We start from the raw sequence: 22,499 nt of genomic DNA on the forward strand, positions 1-22,499 counted from the left end.
GCCACAATTTGTGTGTGTGTGTGCGTGACACTGGAAGATCTACCAGGGAAAAGTAAAAGGCCAAGAAAGATAACGATTCAAGGCAAGGAGAAGAGCACAAATTTAAGTAAAAGAGAATTTACAAATGAAGTTCTGCCAGGTTTCAGGGGCTGTGCATGAACCCCCTCAAAGGCATGCCACTATTTAAAAATGACACATCTAGATATGTTTTTCCTTTCGTTTATTGAAAGCTATAGAGTACTTGGAGTCATACCTCTCACATCTTCACTTCCTTGCTGCATTACAGAGCTGGTTTGAGTTTTGTTTTGAACACATAAAGGAATCCCTAAATGAAATTCATATATACATATATACACTAACATAATTTCAAGAGCAGTAAATTTTAAGGAAAAATGCAAACAAACTGAAAGAAATATACACAGAAAATACTTGTCACAAGTATTGACAATAAAATCATACATCATTCTATATACGTGCAGAATTTTTTCCTAAAGTCTAAATAATTTCTGTTTCCCAACTGTGGGAACCTCATTCTTCAGCAAGAGCTGCTCAGCATTCAGTGCAAGCTATGTGAATACTTCCGCCACCCCAACTGGCATGGGTGAATTCAAGCTGGTCTACACTAGACCAATGAGGAAGCCCCAGCAATCTGTAAATGCTGTCATTTAAGAATTAGACACTCAAACATAATTTGCTGTCATTTAAATGGCCCAATACATAGCCTAGAGTACTTTAACAGTGTCAGATCTACTGAAATTTAATACAAACAGTTTCCATCATGGGAGAATATGTAAGAATACGTGACTAAGCCCAAGAACATAAAATAAGTATTATTTCCTCATGATAGATGAAAATGTGATACTGTCTAATGCCAAGATATTCCTGTTACAACATTTCTAACCATCACTGCCACTGCCTTCAAAACACACTAAAGCAAAAATGCAAGCTGAAGTATCCAAAACTGTATTTATAGTTATGCAATGCTTTTTTAGAATTGCTACACATGTACTGCACAACCACAGACATGAAAACACATTCACTTTCTGGTCTAAAAGCACCATATAATGTAATAGATTAGATCTAAGCATCAACAGCTTCTTAAAATATCTGGCACAAAGAGCTCAGCTTTCAATAATCAACATACAGAGAACAAGCTCCCCATTCACTGAAGAAAGTCAGCAGGGAGAAGGGTTTGCCCTCCTCAGCAAATTATTTTATAAACAGGGAATTAATGTTGAATCTTGAAGGAGTTCTTATTTTTTATGTTAGATATTAAACATTCACTGAAATACAAAGCCAAAAGAAAAACCCCAAATCCCCTCAAACAAGAGTATTACCAAAAAGCAAAACAACACATAACGATATGAATGCAAGAAGAGACCAAGCAAGCACTGCACATTTTTTTTTGCTGTTGTCCTCCAAAAACATAATTAAGGCTTATTAAGTATCAGGTTGTTTACAAAGTTTACTACAAGCTTAATGCGTGTTTTTTTATGCTGCAGTAGCCACTAATATTTAAAAAGTCCAATAATTAAAACAATAAAACCATCAAAGGAGCACCAAAATGGAAATGTTCCAGACTGTCTAAGCCTGGGTGGCCAACCAGAGCTCTTACGACTCATCCAGCCTGCAAGCAGTTGAAAAGCAGCACATCTGGCCGCATGAGCTCTCCAACCAGAAGCTGAGATGTACGAGGGCTGCTGTCAACACAAACAGAATAGCCCGAGTTCGAAGGAAACCACAAGGATCTTCAAGTTCACCTTCAAGCCTCCACACAGCACCAGCCAACATTCAAACTCGATGTCTGAGAGTGCTGTCCAAATGCTTCTTGAACTCCTGTAGCTCAGGGCCACGCTCACTGCCTGGGGCAGTCTGTGCCATGCCCACCGCCCTCTGGTGTGACAGAGCTGGAAATGCTATTAGAAGAAACTTATACTGGCTTATGCTATGGTAAAAACACAAAACGGTTCTGATCATTACTATCATATCAGTGTTGAAGTGCACAGCCCTCTTGGTGAGGAGATGCTTCCTCTTTCTCACTGGGCAGGCCACAAAGCACTTTACTGTGCCAAGTAAGGGCTATATGTGATGGCCCACGTGATGTGACCAGAACTGCCCCATAAGCATGGCACAGCTGATCAGCACCTGCACAGGAATTAGGACTTTTCCTAGAAGAGGGCGATGGAAATTGCTTGCATTTGCTCCCCTGGAAGCTACACAGCCTGCTCCTGGACACGGTCTTCTTAAAGGAGCAAGCATACTCTTAAACCATAACTGGATAAAGTGCACTGTAAACTTGAAGCAACAAGTATTTTTTGGAAGAGAAAAATTTGGGCAAAGAAGTAGGGCTTCCTCTGTTGGAAAACCAAACTTTAAAAGTAGTTACAGCATTAACATTGAATTGTTAAACTCAGATTTAACTCTCCAGGTGCAAGAGACCATTTATCTGGCCTTTGTTCTTAAACAGTCCACACTCCCACTTCTCACTCATTCGCTTAACCATCCAACTTAATCACACACCTCTGCACTGCCATCCTGTACGATATTACTCTCTCTCTCTATATATATATACATATATTTTAATTGTTGCTGAATTTTTAAGAACAACTGCCATTAAAAAATCCTAAGGGTCTACCAAAGGTGTATGAACAAGTGGGCCACATAACCCATCCCAGCCCATCACTTCAGGACAGCAAAGTCAGTGCTGTCCCAAACAAAATGTATGGTATACACTGTGCTGACACACCGTGATATACAAAAATACTTATTTCAGACAATGGAGTCACCACAGTGCTAAATCAACGACTGTGAACAGGGGGGTACACAGAGAGACTTCTCAGACTGCCAGAAGCTAGAGGTGTGACCAAGCGTGGAAAGAAAAGCAGTTTAATGTACCTTATAACCCTAGCAGTCAAAAGAGTTCCACATCACTGAGCTTGCCACAAAAGCAGATGGGCACACGAGGATGTGTTATCCATCCTTAACAAGCAATTAAAAGCACCATTTAAAAATAGAATCAACCGGTGCAAAAACTGAACTGAATGGACTTGTATTAAAAGCTAGCAACATAGGAAGATGTGCAGCTTTTGTTTGTTCAAAAAAAGTCACATAAACACAAGCTCAAGTAGGTGAGACATTTGAGGAGGTTTTTTTGAACTGAGGTAGGGTGAACTCTGAAGAAGAAAGGAAGGAAAAGAAGTCCAGAGTTCCATTAAAAATAAAAATGGATTTGCCAGAATCCTTTTCCCCTGTAAATAAAAAGTGGTCCCAAACCACATATTTTCCTCTCCGTTTCATACTGCAGGGATGCAAAAACCCACACCGTCATAAAGGTCTGTAGCTTTATATGTCTAAGAAAATACTTGTTTTCAAAGTCATCACTGAGCAGCTGCAGAAAGATAAAGGGGGGGGACTGTGAAAAAATATTTCTTTAAAAGATAAACACGAGAAAAAAAAGCAAACAGCTAGAAATGGTGAAGAGCGAGCTAAGATAATAAAACAAGACAAAATAGACATTTATTTAGTTAAAGGACGATAAGTTTAAGGCTGATTTTTCCACAGACCCTCCAAAAAACAGGCCTGGCAGCCACTGACTCCGATTCTCCACCTGCAAACATTTCTATGCAGGTGCAGGCATCTCTTTCCAAATATTCAGGGCTTTCTTTCACTGAAAAGCTGTGCAGCAGGCTCTTTGGGAACAATGCAGAGCCCAGAGCTGAACTCAGGGCAAGCACCCAATGCAGCACAGCATACGTTCTGCAGGATTCTCTTCCTACACAAACAAATCAAACCTAACTATGGCACACAGTACCATGGATATCCTACTCATCCACGTCACTGCTTCCTTTTTGCAGCAGCATACTCCAATCTTCAGCATTGCAAACCTCATTTGCACAGACATTACTAGCTATGAGACTGGAAGCTCCTTCCAAAAAAGAAAAACACATAGACCAAAGCACACATCCATTATTTCACAGGAGGCACGAGCAGTATCACGTGTGAAGAAAGAGATACTGCAGGAACTAAAATGCAATTTCAGTTTTCCCTTGGAAATGTAAGGAAAAAAAGATAACCCACCATAACTGGACATGGATTGTCTGATACTGATACAGAAAGCAGCACTGCACCCACATTTTCAGAAAGCCGTAAGTGTGTGGGTTCTCTGTTTTTGGAACAAGAGCACATTTGTTTACTCTAGACACTGTACAAAGACTTAAAAAAAAAATGGTTGAAAGGATGCCTCCCCTCTGAGGAGCTAGCAGAAAATAAAAGGCAGATTTATATTTCTAATCTATGCAAACATCTACTCTACAAAGCATCACAAAGACTGCTTTATATCAGATAGTATGCAAATCCCAGGTGCCTTAAATATGCCAAAAGCATGTGCAGCATCTCCACCTGCAATGGCTACTCACTCTGAGAACAGCTGGATGACTAAAAAGAGGTTATCTAAGCAGCCCATAGAGCTTTCTATGAAAAATTCCTTTTGCTAATGTGCCAACTCCCATACTCCCACCCAAATGGCATCTGCTGTAGCTTCCATCAAGACTGAAGAGCTTTTTAAATTGATCTCATCTGCTTTAAAAAAAAAAAAACTTCAATATTTTTTCAAATTATAGTAATTACAAAATGGCCAAACTTTTACTGATGCCTTAGGAAATGATCATGTGGCTATAATTCATAATTCCCATTGGAAGATGTCTCTGGGACTGGGTGCATGTGAGACTGAGAATACAAGCAGAAAAGATGCTGGAGTGACTGGGATCTCAGAAGAGACAGCACTAAGATCAGAAGTTACCTGCAAGCAAGAATCTCAACACAAGACAAAACAGAAAGAGCAGACAGAATAGGAAAAAAGGAGAAGTAGGGGCTGAAAAAAGCTCTGTTAAGGAGAATGCAAAACATCAAGAGTACAACACTGTTACACTGAGAGAAATGCACAGCAGCAATGTTTGTTTAATTATTTTTACCAGGAAGAAAGAAGAAACAGGTGGTTGTTTCTTATACATTTCCCTTGGATACCTGCAGGGAATTTCCATCGCAGGTCAGGAAACACAGCTGTCCCGAAAAGCCTCACCATTTGCACTCAAATATCATTAGCCAAATAAGAGTGACTGTATCCTATTTCTTCTTCTTACCCTGTTCCAGTGCTCTATTTCACTTTTTCTGAGTAGGAAAAACAAAACAAAACAAAACAAAAACCCACACAACTAGTATGAGCATCTTTAAGCACATGTCACATTTATAAACACCCCATGGAGTCAGATCTGATCTACTAAAATGAACTGTGTCCCTCTGAGTACTCTTTGCCTCATCTTTTCTCACAGGTCTCAGAGGTTGACCGTCAGACTCGTGTTTTCTCTTTCCTTCCCAAGGATCCCACATGCCCTATCCTCTCACATCACAAATATCTCTTATGGCCTAACATAAGGCATCCCACACTGAGCCGTGGCTGTGCTTGTGGTTATGTGATGGGCACCTGCAGCTCTGAAGCTCCTCAACAGGCAACCTGGGGAATATTCACACACTCTCTCACTCCATACCTATGCACACTTTTGAAACAATGAAATCACCTGGACACAAACTAACATCCAAACAATTCCATCTGAACATTAAAAAAATAATTATAAAAAAAAAAAGACAAAAAACCCATACTCTGCTATTGTGAGGGTGATTGAGAATTTGTGGGGTCTCCTTCCATGAAGTTCAAAATTCCATGGAACCCAGCCCTAAGCAATGCCCTCCAGCTGGCCCAGCTCTGAGCACATGGGTTGGGCAGGATGAGCTCAAGAGATTTCTTCCAAACTCAGCCACTCTGTGGTTAGCACTGCTACTTGTGTTGTGCTTCAGCATGTCAGCTGACATTCTCACACTGTATTTCAGAAGGACAGTACTGACTACTTATTAGATTACTGGTAAATTTCTCTCCCAGCATGTCACATATGGCCAGGTGTTCATTGCATCTCTACCGCTGGGGGACACAGTGGTCAGACCAGTGTTACCTTCATTTCTGCATCATACATTTGGCTTGTAATATACAGCAAGTTATCAGCAAAACCACAAAAAGCTCCTGACCACTGTGAGAGGAACTGCTCAAGCAGAGCTCCTCTCTCTCGGCAAAACCCAAAAGCCTTGGATCATTTCCTCTCTATTCAACAACTGTACAAGGTCCCTGGCAGAATATTCAACCTGGGACAAATCTCTCATAACCCAGCTGTCACAGAATCACAGAATTGTAGGGGTTGGAAGGGACCTCCAGAGTCTACAAAGCTACAGATCAGAAGTGGAGTCTCAGTCAGCCAGTCACAATCAAGCCTAACCCCAAATGCGTATATACTCAGTTTCAAAACAAGTGTTTAATCAGTTTACCAAGTACAATCAAATTAAAAACAAACAAAAAACCAAACAAACTAAAAAAAAGCCCTATTTATCCATCTAATCAGACTTCAGATTAAGCCTTCCTCTGGCATTTGTTTCAAAGGAGTTCTCCATGTATTCACCACTAAATGCTCTGAACCTAAAATTTACTGAATCTAATTAGAATTGCACAGTTGAAGGTTTCCTGCCTTTACATCACCCTCACAGAAGAGATCCTGCTTCAGAAGAGAAAAAAAACCTGATCTTACAGGCTATTCTGCTTCTGAGACCCATTACTAATCTGCTAGTTTTGATGGAGGGATTAAAAAAAATAATATCAATGTGAGACACTTAGAAGTCTCTACAGCATATGTTATCAATCATATCAGAAGGAAAAAAAAAAAAAAGCAGCTGCTCAAATTGAGAGTTCTGTGAGGTTCAATTGTCATTGAAGTGTTTTGTTACTACCAACCTGGGCAAAATGAGCAAATATACCTCCACAGGTGAGATAAGAATGAGCAATCAGCACTGCAGGCTGCATCTTAAACAGGCAATAGCATCCAAGTATCTACCTACAGTTCATCCAAGCACACAATTAGGCTAGGATTAGGCCAACAACCACGAGCAACAGAAAGAAAAAAAAATAAAAAAATCAGACATTCTGACTGCACATTAATTAATTTTGAAGGAAATACTCTGAGGTTTCCTTCTTCCAAAGCACACAAGACAGGAATGCACAGATATAGACAAGTGTCAGTGTTTAGTTTCAAGTCTATTCACAGGGAAGTAAGATTTGTTTTCTTTAGGCTTTCAACTCCCTGTTTGACAAGAATTCTGCATACACAGTCGTGACGCTGCTTGACAGCTGTCATTTCATAAAATCAAATATTTTGCATCCTACCCAAATTAGTTCCTATGTTCAATCTTAAGATCCTTTAAAATACACCATATGCAAATCCTCAGCATACTTCATATCTTGCATACCTAGAATTAATCTACTGTTTCTCAACTACTCTTACACAACTTTTAGATACTATGACCATAAGGTGAATTTCACATTTGCAGTATCAAGGCTAGCACAGAAAGCTTCTGCCAGCCTGCACCTCTCATCCACTTATTCCAGTCTTGACGTTACAACAGCTGTGCTAATGCAACCATGTCTAAACCAGATAAATTAAATAATTTTGGCTAAAAAGAAAACAAGCCCATCCCTTTTTGGGTGAGGTGGGCTATTTTTTTATTTTTTTTTAATTTTTTTTTAATACAACACAGATGTGCACAAACCACAGTGATGTGGTTTACAAGGGCAGCCCCTCAAAAAAGCTGTATTGTTACAAATGCAGCACAGGGCTCTGAGTAAGAGAGTAATTCCCATAGAAGTTGTTTGCAAAGGTGAGCCTGATCATAATTAAAGGACTAATACCCTCTAACAATTTAAATCCTTTTGTGAACTACAAGGAGAAAGATCAAGAATGGGATGGGCAAAATCCAGAAAGAAACCAAAGTTCACTTTCAGCAAAACACAGATGTAAGAATAATAAACTGAAACTGTATGTGAAAGTCATCTGTACGTAGCTTTCTTCTGATCAGTTGAAGGCTAAAGGAGTATTGTCACGGTAGTCTCTTTCAAAATTTATATCAGATTCTTAAATATTTTTCGTTTCTGCAGTTGGCCATGTATAATCAATCATTCACCAATATTGCAATCTTTTTTTCCCCAAACAGATAGAACTTAGTGATGACTGCCTTTCCCCTTTTGGGCAGCAGGCAGGAAAGGAAAGGACCAGGTGATTCCTGAGTGAATGCTGAATGTCAGAAACAAAGTAATTGTCTGTTCCCTCACAGCTATCACACAGAAGTGTGAACAGAGGGAATTCACATACCTTGTTACCTCCTGTTGCAGTCTGGAAACGCTGGGCACATAGAACATTACCCCAAAGAAAAGCAAAGGCTCATTGGCAAATTTGTCCAGCTGCTTCTTCAGAGGCTTTTCCAGTTCAACCCAGCGGGCTTGCTGGCTCTTGCTGAGAAACCAAAGGCCAAAGTAGTGTGTCTAGATAAAGAAACAAAATAGTGTCAGTTTATCCTTTTCAGCTAGACCACACACCAATGACACCAATGCAAAGAACAGATGGCACTGTGTCAAATCTGCCATTTCCATATATAAAAAAACAGAGGTGTTTTGTTGTTGTTGTTGTTTGGTTTGCTTTTTTTTTTTACTGTCATTCTGTGATTTTTAGAACATCCTTGAAGACAAATTAACACTGCAGTATAATGCACTTCATATGCAGTACTATCAATCCTCTTATCTCTCCAAATACATTACGGGGTTCTGTCTGAGATTATGGCATAGATAACTAACTGATTTGCAGAAAATGTCTGGTTCAATTTTATTATTTGACATGCTTACACCTGTACCTTGTGAACAGACAGCAAACAGCAAATATTAAGTCTTAATCAAAGCGCAGAGTGTCATGAGATCACACCCATTGCAAACAAAAGGACAAGGCAACCCTTCCAACTCTTCCTATTCAATGCAAACTTTCAAGTAGCTTCTACTAGTTTAAAACCCTAAAACAAATGAAATGCTTATTTTGTTGTTACAGCTTAACTTAACTGGACAATCCTTCCGCATGCAGTCACAATACTTTGTACATAGCACCACCTTTCCAGTAAAGATACTGGAGAGAAACCTACACACATTTGCCAACATGTATTTACCAACGCCAGAACCATTTTCCTGATACACTATACATAATATTCGCATTCTAAAATAAAAATCATTCACAAGGTTTTATGACGTGCAAGTAAGTACTGGAGAAGACAAGTTGTTTCCTCTAGGCTCTTGAAAAATAACCATGTTTAAAAAGCTTCAGCTATTTCATATACAGCGTCAGTCTCAATCGTTGTGGTGCATCCCTTAAAAGGGACAAAAAACTGTTCCTGGTGGGGAGTAATTGACAAGGAGCAGTGTTCAGAAATAGAATTTTAAGTTCTATAAACTGGTAGTAAGAAGCTGAAGGCATGTCTGATTCATCATGAAAAGTTCTATCAAAAAGCCCCTAAACCACCTACGCACTGTGCCAGTACTGTCCATAAATGCATGTTACAATTAACACTTAGTACTACAACTACAGATCTGAAGGAGTAAAAAAGCACTTGTGCTTATTGAAGGAAATAAGCCATCCCTTCCATTAGTTTAGATTAGCCCTAAATGAAATAAAATACTTATTTTGTTGTTACAGCTTAACTGGACAACAATCCTTCCACAGGCAATCACAAGCTTTTATACACAGCACCACCTCAATTAAAAATACTGGAGAAAGGGTAAGAAAAAAAAAAACTTATTTCCTGTTTTGTAAAGTGTTCATTTGAAATTACTTTCAATACATTCCAAAAGTTTGGCCTAGAAATCAACCATCAAGATTTCTCCAACCAAATTTTCCAGATACTCTCATTTTCAAAAATCTGTTATCAAAAATAGAGACAAATTGCAACGTGGCATTTTGCAAAAGCAGGCATCACAAGTCTGTTCCACTTTAGAAACAGAAAGGATACTTCTCTAAAAAACACTATAACTACCATGACTTAGCATCCAAGACACACACAACTAATGCAATACTGAAACTTTAAAATACTTAGAAATTTCAACAACGCATCATAAGCAACATTGCTCTAGTCTTTTGATTGCTGATAAACATGCAAGAAAATCATAAGCAAAAATGCTGAACAGTAGTATAGGTGTATTTACTTTAGGGTCTCATTGTGCACATAGTTCATATCCATATCATTCATATAATTTTCCAGAATGTCCAGATTAGCATTTAGCAAAGGTAACGAATTCAACTTGATTCCTCAGTTAACTCTGTCAAATCTGCAGTACGCCTTGCAAATGCCTCGTTCTTTCTCTTTAACAGTAGCTTGGGTACAGCATAGCAAGCTGGTTCCTTTTTTGAAGAAAATCAGTGCAATATTTCCTTCTAGAATTTGAAGTCAGTCGGTCCAGGAGACAAAAAAATCCAAGCGGATCAGCATGGGGTAACCTTAAAACAAAAATTCACTAACCGATTAGCTGATAGATGCCTATTCTCTCTCCAGAGTCATCACTGAATTAAGAAGTTCTTTTTGACCAGCTCAGTGTGATAGGAATTAAAGTAAACTAGCAACTAAGACGACTTGCAGCCTGAAGTCTAAAATAATTATTCAAGGGATTGAGGGCATTAGAATTGAACAGCTTGAATGAGCACGTTGCCTACTGAACAGCTGGGCAATGAACAACAAAAATTTAGTTTTGTTACAGTAGAAGTTTCTTCAAGTATCAAATCCAGGAAAGGAAAAAAAGGAAAAATAATACAATCTGAATCACTTCTAAGCAATATGAAGAGAATGCTGCTTCTAAGCTTCTGGAGTAGAGCAGATACAGCAGACCACCCCTTGGGAAGCATGCATTTCACAGTGCCAAAAGATGACCATTTTTCCTGGAAAGCAGCCTGGAAAGGATCAAGCACTTGCAGACAAAACACAAGAACTGCAGAATGGAGATTGAGTCACAAATGCATGCCCTCAGAAGAGAAGACCAACACAGTTATCTGAATATCAGCTTCCAGTAGCCAGGAATTTTTCTTCTTGAAAATGTTAGAATTTTCTAACAACTCTCTGTGCAGAAGGACTTCCTCATCCACTACCACAAATGCCTAAAGAGCTTCTACCCCAAGAAACATCAGTACTTCTGATCAGGAACAAAGGAACACAGGACTGGAAATGGCTGAACCTCCAAGTTGAGCACACTGTGACCTGTCACATGATAGTGCAGAAAGCCTTACCAAATCTGAGTCAGGTGCTGCCATACTCTAGCCTACAGAGCATTTTTTGCAACACAGAGAAATCACAGGTTAGATGGTAGGATGATTAAAAACAAACAAACAAAAAACCTTTTCATCTATAAGCAGCTGGCAAATTGCAAAAGCTGATCTACTTGTCCATCTCAAAAGTAAACCATTGGCAAAAAAAAAAAAAAAAAAAAAAAAGTACACCTATTTGTGGCAGGCCCCAAATTAACACAGGTTGCTCTAGTAAGTAAGAACAGCAAAGTGGCATAGAAAATAAATGATGCCTTCACTTCTAAAAAAACATACATCTTCTACTCAGGGTTGGCGGATGGGCAAAAATATACTTTTTATAACACTAAGCATATGCATACACATTCAGCTTATGGACAAAGAGCTCCAGTTGCTCGTGCTTTTGGTCTGTCTAATCCAGAAATGAATGAAGAGCTCTGTATGAAAAGAGTTTGCAAGAGTTTTTTCGCAAGGCTTGGGCATTATCCTTGCCTATCAGGCATCACTTCATCAGTGTACAAGGTACCCATGCAGATGCTGTGGTATGAATCTGTGAATCCAAAGTGCACTATGTGAAAAGGTGATCTTTGAAACATGGTAATACAAAAAAACTGGACACAAAAACTGTGTGAATAATTTCTTTTTTTTTTTTTTTTTTAAAAAAAAAAAAAGAGATGTTTTTCCTGCTAGGTCAGTCAATGATGCAGTCATTTTAGACTTAGACTTAGCCACAGTCCTAAGTCCAGAGCTACGCTTGTCTTTTTGTCAGGCAAAACCAGCAGAACTGTCAACACCACCAGACTACTTGCACTCACTAAACCAGCAAATCTCACTCACAAGAATCCAGTGAGACAGGCTTAGTGTTTATTAAAGCATCTGGTTAAGTGGCCAACTAAATATTTATCCTCAGGGAAGAGGCAGAGTTCCAGCTCCTCCGGGTGAAAGCATTAAGCTCTGCTGTCCTGGGGTTCTCACTCAGCCAGCTGTTCCTAGAAGGTCTCTGATCTAAGCACTGCCTGAACTCAGCCCTAGCAGGGTTGGAGAGAAAAGTCCAACCAAGTCAACTGTGGAGGCAAACTGGATGCTGAGCAAGAGTCTCCAGTAGTATCCAAGGAAGGAGCATCTTCTAGGAAAAAAAGAAAGAAAAAGAAAAGCAGAAAATTGCCACCCCTGTGGAGCAGCTCACCACTCTTTCTTTGGCTGGGTTTTGGAACACCACAGTGCTGGAGGTACCACTATGGAGTTGAGCTTTAATAAGTAAGTTTGGTCAGAAAGAACTTTGCCCAACACCCTTTGCTGATCCCACTTCCCCTCAAAACAAAACCTCCACAAAACAATACAAATTACTACCAAAACATTCTAAGATCTGTAAACTTATTTTTTAAAGTTAATAAAGAGAACAACAGGAAGAAACAGAAGTGAAATCTCACAACTCTCAGAGTTGTACAGATTACTTCGCTATTTGAAGTAAGTTCACTTAGTCTCACTTGAAAGGAAAATGGTATTGTACTGAAAAAAACTCTTTATAATCTATGCAGATCTGTGCAAAATTATAAGAGGATGCTTCTGACTTCATCCTCCTCCTCTTTGCCCTTCCTCCCCAGTCTTCTTACTCATTTTTACATAATGTTAAGCTTATAAGCTCTGTCCACTGGGACTTGTAACTGTTCATCTACACAGACTGATGCTTTATCAAGAACTTTGCTGAAAGGGATAAAAACAGATTTTACAGTAGTTACCTGGCTACACTTTCTATTGACCTATTCCTGAACCCTGACTCAGTCAGGGAGTGAGCTGCATTCCCCAGAGATCAAACAGAAATATGCATAATCCATTAGATACTGTTTTTCAGTTATGCACAGTGTAATGATTGATGGTTCTTTGCAACAATATATATACAGTTATATCAAACAGTTTTGCTTTCTGGCAGAAGCTTCAAACAGTTTTTTTGTTTGCTTGTTTGTTTGTTTCTAAAAAACAGCTCGAGAGAAACATGTATACATTCCTAGCACTAAGGTAAATGTTGGGGTACACCTGGGATCTATTTAAACATAAGAACAAATGAAGGTATTGAACAAAAGTTGTACTTTATTTTTAAAAGAACAGGCATTTTCACCTGGGACTGCATGGAGACTTGGAACAGGATGTTAGCTGTTCTGTGCACGTGGGATTTAATGAAGTTTGGTTTTTCTTTACTTGTACATCACAGAAGTCTTTTGCTTCATTTTGGACAATTCACGAAGCCTCTCTCCAACACAGATTCTTGCAAAACTGCTTTACTTCCTCAACCAATACAGTTAGTGTGGCCTCTCCATTCTACTCAGCTATCAAGTTGTGAGAATCTCATAGACTAAGTTTTGTCAAAATATCTTTGACCTTTCCGTGAAATTTGATTGGTCAGTGACTGCAAACTTATGAAAACTCTAAGGAGGGAAGAGGACTGTCACAGAATGATTGCATTAGCCTTCTCTCCTCTGTCAGCCATGTCATGAAGACTAGAGGGTCCAAATAAGAATTGAATTTATGGTCAGAAAGTTCAGCACACATTAACAAGCATCTCAGAGCTTGCTAGTTCCAAAGATTTCTTACATGAGGAGCAAAGAGGATGAAGGCACACCTATGGGTTTGAAGATGCAAGTAATTCTCTTCCCTCCTAAACAAGCAGCAGTGGATGCTTCTAGAATCAATCAGAAGGGGAAAAAATAGAAAAGAGACTCAAGAACACTTCTGTTAAAATATGCTGTACTGTTGAAATCTGAACTTTACAAAATTGGTTCAATACTGCCAAAACTTTGTTTAGAAAAAAAAGTGGAGAGGGTGATGAAAGAAGGGGAAAGTGTTCCAACAACATCAAAGCATTCTCTCCTGTGTTGTTAAAATATTTTTTCATCTTAAAACACAAACTCTTTGTGCTGACATTTCTTTTTGCATGACACAAACAATTTTGAAAATGAAAGAAAACACCAAAGCAATACAAAGCCCCCATGAAACTGAACACTGCCCAAAACAACTTCCTTTGCTACTATACTGTCTGATCTCTTTTTCTGGAAAATTTTGAAACTTCAGGCTTCATTCCAAAGTGGAACAAAACATATTCTGAAATCACAATATGCTTTGTGAAGAAGAATGCTAACCCACTGATAGAGCTATTGTTCACAGAGGCAGGTGCATTTGTACAGAAAGAATCTTCAGGCCCCACACTGTGCCAACTTGATAAACCACAAGGAATACAAGGAGAATCACTTCATTCTTTTCACTCCTCTCTGCACTGGAAGGAAAAGGAAACATCTAGCCTCTGCACAGACACTCCAAAGTGTCCCCAACAACACAAAGAAATCGTTTTCAATTCCTGGGAACTCCTCATATCTAAAAGACTGGGGTAGTAGAGATGCTTCTATATGTTTAAAAATACGATTATAAAAAAACACCATACCATCTTCTGACTCTGTCCTATTCCTGCTGGCACATTCCTCTGCCTATTCCACAGAAAGACAAGTGAGATTCTTCTCTCACTCGTTATCATTGCCGATCTGCAAAATGAGTGTTTGTTTAGCTCTCATCTGCATTAGCTATTTGTGTGCTACCTTCCAGTTGCCACCATTACAAAGGGCCCTAAATGTAAGACACTGCAAGATCCAGCAGGACATTCAGACAATATGGAGCAGTTCCCAGGCAATGATTTTCAATCTGTGGTTTGCAAAAGCCCGTAAGCATGCAGGATACTTAAGGGGTCCACGGAGTTTAAGATAAGACAGTTCATTTGTGCCACACATTGGAGGGAGCTTTCTCAACAGTTAACAGACAAACTCTACAGCAAGAACTAGAAAATAAATGATTTTGGTCTTTAATAAGATAAGTCTGGGTCTCTAAACTTTTCTGTAGTAAGTATTGCAAATGAAAGAAACCTTTTGTTGTTTTAGATACTAAGTATTTCAGTTAAACAAAAGAAAGAAAAAGACACCCTCAAATTTTACTAGCTGTTCAGTTTACTAGAACAATTGTTGCCTGTTGTAGTAAGTTAGTAATAAGAATATATTTGTATCAAGGTATACATTAGAAAGCCAGAGCGCTCATTCTCACTGATATAACTCAACCTACCATGTCAATGAAATCAGGGTTTCACTCAGACAAACATGACTGCAACTTGGCGTATCAGCATCTTGATTCAGAAAGTAACTCTCATCATTTTCTAAGAAAAGAAGAACTTTGTCCTCATATTTCAAAGAGCTCTCAAAGCTACAGTGAAAGAGCAATAGCACAGCACTCTGGGTGTTGCTCTATCTTCAGTTTTCACACAACCAGAAGATGTTTGAGCTCCAGCTGTTGGTCATACCTGGCCAGCTCTAAAAGTAACAGGACTCATATGAACAAGGACTGCCTGAACTAAATGACATAATTAGGTTGGAAGGACCTTAAAGATCACCCAGTTCCAGCCCCCCTTACAACAGGCAGGGCTGCCACCCAGCAGATCAGGCTGCCCTGGGTTCCACTCAGGCTGGCCTTGAACCTCCAGGGATGGGTCATCCACAGCTCCTCTGTGCCAGTGCCTCACCACACTCTGAGTAAAAAATTTTCACCTAATATCTAACCTAAATCTCCCCTCTTTTAGTTTAAAACCATTTCCCCTTGTCCTATCACTATCAGATGGTGCAAGAAGTTGGTCTTCCTCCTGTTTATATAAGCTCTTCTCAAGTACTGGAAGGCCACAATGAGGTCTCCCCAGAGTCTTCTCTTTTCCAGGATGAACAAACCCAGTTCCCTCAGCCTGTCTTCATAGGAGAGGTGCTCCAGCCCTCTGATCATCTTCACGGCCCTCCTCCAGACCTGTTCCAACAACTCCACATCTGTCTTGTGCTGGAGGCCCCCAGGCCTGGACACAGTACTCCAGATGGGGCCTTACCATGGCAAAGCAGAGGGGTACAATCCCTTCCCTCATTCTGCATCTTGTGATGCAGCCAGGATACAGCCGGCCTTCTGAGCTGCAAGTGCACACTGCTGGCTCATGTCGACAAAAAATGTGTCAAGTTATAAAGTGACAGATGGCCTTTCCTGGTTACTCTTACCTCACGTAATTCCAGCCTCTGAGCAACAGCTTCCAAGCACTCCTGCCCTGTGCTCTCCACAGAGAGAGTGCACTCGATGACATTGCTGTCCAGCAGACGGATCCGTGTCACAAAGCAGTTCTTGCTCAAGACATTATAGCGTCTGGTCCGTCGTAGTTTCAGCCCGAAAGGCATGGCTGTTGGCCTAGAAGATTGTCTCTTCCCTTTACTCTTCTAAGAGTATCAGCACACTTTTTGACTTGCCTTAAAGGCCTCTTCAATTGGTACTACTCTCCTCCAAAAATGGAGGTGGCTGTCCATTCCCAGGGCAGGCTCCAAGGAATTCCTGTGAAATACATACAAATAAACAGAGTTAGGTGTGAAATTCGATGTTCCCAAAGATCAGAGGAACGAAAGACTGCTGAAGGGAAAACAGTCACATTCAAATCCTTAAACAAACACCTCTACACATATGACTATCAGGCAATCACGACATCTCCCAGAAGAACACATTCTACAGCAAATCTTTCAAAAATTCTATCTTGGCACTGAATTTAAGGCATAAACTTAATTGCAAAGTCACTCTATGAGAAGCTCAATGAAAACTGCAACTCTACTGGGCAAATATAGGGAGGTGCTAACTTTCCCACCATTACCCCACCACAGGGGTCTATAACATAATCTTCAAGTTAGGTTTTTGGTGTCCTCAGGCAAGCTTTGAAAGCTAGCTAAAGTAGCTAAGGAAGAAAGGAATTTAAAAGAGGCGAGAGTTTGAAAGAAGAAAGTCTGCCTGTAGTCAACAGGAAATGCATGTGCTCAGTACTTAAGAAATATCAGACCTGAAGCATGCATGTGAAAGGCAAGAAGGATCCAAGACTTTACAGAAAAGGTTCCTCTGAAGCAACTACTGACATTTTGTTCCCTTCCAGCTGCAATGCAGTTCTGCATTTCACCCTTTCAGGTGGAATGAGTAACTGTCAGATGTCAGAGAGCAGAATAAAACCAAGTGGGAGAAAGAGAACACCAATTCTGGACATCTCTCCGACTACTCCTCCTAAAATTTATCAAGGAGGCACACAGCTGTTAAACCAAAATACAAAGCAGACAAAAGAACTAAAGATACAGATTAATGACACCTGAAACACTGTGATCCTTTTTATTTATTCTTTTCTTCATTTCAGAAAGGATCAGACTCCATTTAAATCAAAACAAAGCATATGTACTGGCACAGCCAGACTCATAGTGTCATTTCCTACATGCAGGCAGGAATTAAATAAATGAAAAAAGAAAAAAAACAACCACAGGAATTGCTTGTTACCAAACGCTCCTAGTTTAGTTTGAATATTCTGGAGAAAGAGATAGAGGAATGCTAACAATTGCACTTAGAAGTCCACTTCCCTTAAATAATACTGAAAATAAAAACTAGCTCCCATTTCTTCGTAAGGGACACAACAGAAAGCACTGCCAGCAGAGTATGCATCATTTAGCTGAATGTGACATTTCAAATGGACAGTACACTGCCCACATGTATTGTTTGGCATAGAACTGACTGAATCCGTCTTTAACGAATGTAGTTGCTATGGGGATTATTAGAAGCAGCCCAATTGACTACAGTGATTATTATTATACTCAAAACATAACTATCACATATTTGATCAAGAATATTTTCTAAAGCCAATATAACTTGTCATTTTATCCAACAATCCAAACCAAAGTCACATACTGAGAAACACAAGCAACTCCTCATTATTTGGGTGTGCAAATTACTCTGGTAATTTGCTTTACCATAGAAATACCTACAGGCTCTGAGAAAGGACATGTACCATTTGACAGAGATGCAAACAAATCAGTCAGCTTAGCTGCTGTACTTTCTCATTTCTAACTTTTGTGAGTACAAACATTATTTCTATATCTTCAGGATTGCATGAAAGAATTTCTATACCTTGCATCACTGCAATATCAGAAGCTATCAAACATTAATGAATTCATCCTCAAAACAATCTGATGAGGCAGGGACATATTAACTATGATTCAGAGAAGAGGAATTGAAATGAACATCATCAGCTTGTCACTGGAAGAACAGAGCAGAACCATATATAAAAAGCAGGTCAGTCTATGCTTTAACCCCTAGCTAACTATTTGGCAGTTATTTTTCCCATGAATCTATCCAAAACCACAACATGAAGTTGAACAGTGGGAAGAATGAAAGGAAATTACAAAGAATTAAGGGTGTGGAGGACTATATATATCTTATCAAGAACAGTATTTTTGTTCAGTCTCTGGCTTTGCAGATAATTTTAAGTGGGACACAGAGGGTTTTAGCTAGTCTTTTAAAAAAAGTAATATCATACTCCATAAAAATTAAACTATCCAACTCTTTAATGATCCACTGTCCCAGAAGACTTGCATACAGACAATCTGTTCTGGAATAAAACCACCAATTCCCACACAGAGAGAATGTTAATGGGACTACAAATTAATTGTTCTATCATCTGGTTTGCTTATGTAAATAAGGGCAATATTTCCTTCACTTTTCTAGAAGCAGAAAAGTAAGATGAATTTTTTCTCAAGTCTATCAAGGGCCAACAGCTGGCCTCACTTTCTCTGGATGCAGACATACAAATGGGTTAACGTCTTTGAGTTACACTTTGTATAACATGGTTTGGGTTACCTTTTTATTTCACACAAATATACAAGAGAGCACATAATCTGCAATATGAAACATCACACTTGAGATGATGAGGCTGAGACAACATCAACTGGCTCAAATCAGACCACTCTTTAACAATTGTTAATTCTGAATTTAATGCACATGTCTAATTTTCCCATTTACACACTTTCTGGATTTTGGACCACCTTTACACTTTGGTTTTCTATTAGGCTGTCACTTTTAATTTTTCTGTTAAGCCCTCTAAGTAAGATCTTAAAGGTCCAGATCATTTACAGATTCCTAAATCAGAGTACTATGCTTCATTATGTTTGTATAATTTTAAAAGCATCAGGACTCTCAATTTTCACTTGTAGAATTTTGTAGACAACTGAAAAAGGAGAAGGCTGGAAACAGAAGGGTTCTGGTCTACTACAAGAAATGCTGAGTTTTTCCACAAATAGAGCTCTTCACCTGAAAACTTGACAGAAAGTTAATCAAAAACCCATAACTTTTCTGAATGCAAAAGGGAGACAACTGTGTCAACATCTCTACTATAGTCAAGTTTCCAGGCTCCACAGAGAATCTGTGCCTTGTTCTCGGACGTCCAGTGAAAATATGTCTCTTGCTCTAAATCTTGTGTGTTGATGGTAGGCAGTACTCTGGCAAGCAAGTAGGCCCATGAAGACAGCAGACATGAGACCTGCGCCTGCCCACGGCAGAGGGTGAATTTTCAGACAAAACATGGGTTCAAGAATTCAGTGACACGCCTTTGCTTCATACGCACTTGCACGTCAGGCGCCATTTTGTCAGACTGCTCCTGCGCTGCCGTCTGTCGCGCAGCAGCAAAGCGCAATGGAATATTGGCGGGAAGGTTTAACCTCTACTGCCGCACCATCAACATATGGCTCTGATGGCATGGGCCAACATATTACAAGAGGCATTACTTTCAGAGCAGCCCTCATATAAGTATTATCCTGTTTGAGCAAAATAAGAAATAAAATGAAAAACGGGCCAGTCCATGTGCTAGCATAAACACTTAAATCCTATTTCCTATACTGTATGTTTGAAAAGGCCACATGGACAAAGCTAATGGCTAACACAGCAAAGATAAAGAATGAAAACAGACTTGACACAGAATAAAAATCCAACTCTTAACCCACAATCACATTCCAAACATAACCTAAGTTCTCTTAACAGCTTTCACTAGAAAACAGCTCAAAGAGGGAGTCTCAGTTAAACCTCTGTTAAGACCACATGAAACAATGAGTACACAAAAATCAAGCCAACATTTTACACCCTTTCCAAATCTGAAAAAAATCAAACTAAACAGAACTATAAAAAACAACTCCTCCTCTGCTCTACCAACAACATCTGGAGCTGGCTGGAGTTTCTTAGTAGTAGTTTTTGCAAGGCAGACTGAAGGGACAAAGGAGAACAGCTCAGTATTTCATGAGGAAGAGGTCATGTGGCAGAAGCTCCTTTGTGTGATGAAGGACACTGCTCCATTAGCACAGCATTCACTTGCTTCCTTAGATATATTTATAGCCAAGAGAAAAGAAAGGCCAATAAATAATTATAGGCCAATACAACTCTCGGCACATTTGCAAGCATGTGACTTGCTCCTCTATTCCAGACTTCACATATAGGAGTTGAATGCAATGATCCTTATAGGTCCATTTCAACTTGCATTTTTCAATGATTCTATATACTACTGTATGACATTATTGTATGAAAGTTTAAAAAATAATAATGAAAAGGCATCTGATACAAAATGCACTTAAAGTAGAATGCATTCTCTCTCTTCACTGGCTTCTGTATGCAATTTTTGAAACTCCAGGAAAAAAGCAATTACTGTCAAACAGCAGCCTGTATTTACCAACAGCATCTGGCTCCCTTCCAGCATTCCTGGCCCAGCAGGAGCAGCAGCACACCTCACACAGCTATGTAACCCTGGGCTGGGCATGAAACCACAGCACTTGGTGTGCACTCATGTGGGGTGCAGCCTACGGTTTGAGGGAAGAATAAAAATAACAGTGTTAGGGAGACAGGAAGTGCAGCACAATCCATCTACGTTTCACTGAGTTCCACATAAGAGAGGACATCTCTACCTGTGAAACAGCCTCCTCTCATAGAGGGGCTTCAAGGCAGCAATCACCTACATGTACACAGGGTGGCCAAGAACTCCCCAAGGACATTTAAAGCAGAAGACAACAGCTATTGTTAATATCACTGTGCATCGCCAGATGCATCACACAACACCAATACACAGCGAGCAAAGATGATCTCAGCATTTCTACTTTCCCAGCTCCATTCCAAATTTCCCTTCCCAGTTTTCCATCAGATCCATCTACTGTAACAGATTCTTTGTATTTGTTACACTGCATTTTCCCTGTGTCCTATGAGTCAGATTCTACTGTAACTACTACACTATCTACAGTAGTTCAACTCTTGTTCAAGTAAAAAGAATAATTCTGATTCTGACCAAAGTTCTACCCTTGTTTTCTTCACTTTTGATGACATACCTGCATAAATGTCATTAGAGACATTCTTTTCATCCTATTCTCCTCTACTAGAGCAACTCTTCTGGTGTAAAAGCATCTTTCTTATGCAACCACCGAGCAGCTCCATGGAAATTTAGTGGATCAAAGTCCGTTAGGCAGACACATAATAACTCTTGTGTGTCTAGGAGAAGAAATGTCAAGCATTTTTGTGGACCTCACTATATCAGTGTCCAACAAATGGTTCCTATCACAGAAATGACATGAGCTTCCCAAACTGCAATCTACTGCTTTACCCATTACCTTCTCACTTTTTCCTCCAGAATACTCTCAACAAATAGGTCTTCCTAATGCAATTATTGATTGATATTGATGATTGATGATTCATGAGTTACTTTAAGAAGTCAAGGCAGTAGCTGAAATGCATAAATGATCTAAATAAGACATGGCTTGCCACTCCAGTAAGTGTTAATCTATAAGAAAGCTTGTAAAGAAGCTGGAGCTTTTGCCACTCGCAGATATGTCTTGTAGAACTTTGTTCATTACAACAAAAGCAACAAAGTCCAACCCAAGCACATACCAACCACTCCAGCTGCAGTTAATGTCACACTACACCTCTGTGCTATGGTGGGGTGCAGCTCCACAGGGCACAGCACTGAGCCACTCAGAAGAACAGGATAGTTTTCAGCTTGGTCAGTCAACTGAAATAGCTTGTGGCTGAGTGCAGCACGAGAAGGAATGTTATTTTATGCGCAATAGTGAGTTGATTCAAAGTGCACCACTTTTTTTTTTTTTTTTTTAATACTTTTTCCTCCAGTCTAAGCAATTTACTCTAGAATTAAATTCCTGTTAGAACAGTGAGGATTGCAAAATGTAGATGAAAGACATTTACTACACAGGCAGGCCACTCAGAGGAATTGCTGTATTTTGATGCATCTTTCTAGCAGACTGGGTATGACTGCTGCTGTCCCTGAAGTACCACTTTTCAGAAAAAGCTCCTTAACTCTTACTAGCTACATCTAGCAATCAACGATCAGGAAAACTAACTACTGCTGGCAGAGTAAATTTAAATTGTTGTCAACTGACTTGAAACTTATCAGAAACTTTGATTCTT

General features: G+C 39.5%; 1 protein-coding gene across 1 annotated transcript in view; it reads right to left on the reverse strand.

The window, feature by feature from the left end:
- PTPN14 (protein tyrosine phosphatase non-receptor type 14) overlaps positions 1 to 22,499 on the reverse strand; it is a 100,243-nt gene that overhangs the window by 48,097 nt on the left and 29,647 nt on the right. Inside the window, exons 2-3 of the mRNA XM_052680950.1 lie at positions 16,259 to 16,583; positions 8,241 to 8,410 (exon numbers count right to left, since the gene is read on the reverse strand). Of these exons, the coding sequence (XP_052536910.1) occupies positions 8,241 to 8,410; positions 16,259 to 16,432 (344 nt within the window). The 5' untranslated portion in view covers positions 16,433 to 16,583. The remainder of the gene's footprint in view (positions 1 to 8,240; positions 8,411 to 16,258; positions 16,584 to 22,499) is intronic.

The sequence above is a fragment of the Tympanuchus pallidicinctus genome, unplaced genomic scaffold, assembly GCF_026119805.1.
Source record: "Tympanuchus pallidicinctus isolate F22 unplaced genomic scaffold, pur_lepc_1.0 scaffold1, whole genome shotgun sequence".
Lineage (NCBI taxonomy): Eukaryota > Metazoa > Chordata > Aves > Galliformes > Phasianidae > Tympanuchus > Tympanuchus pallidicinctus.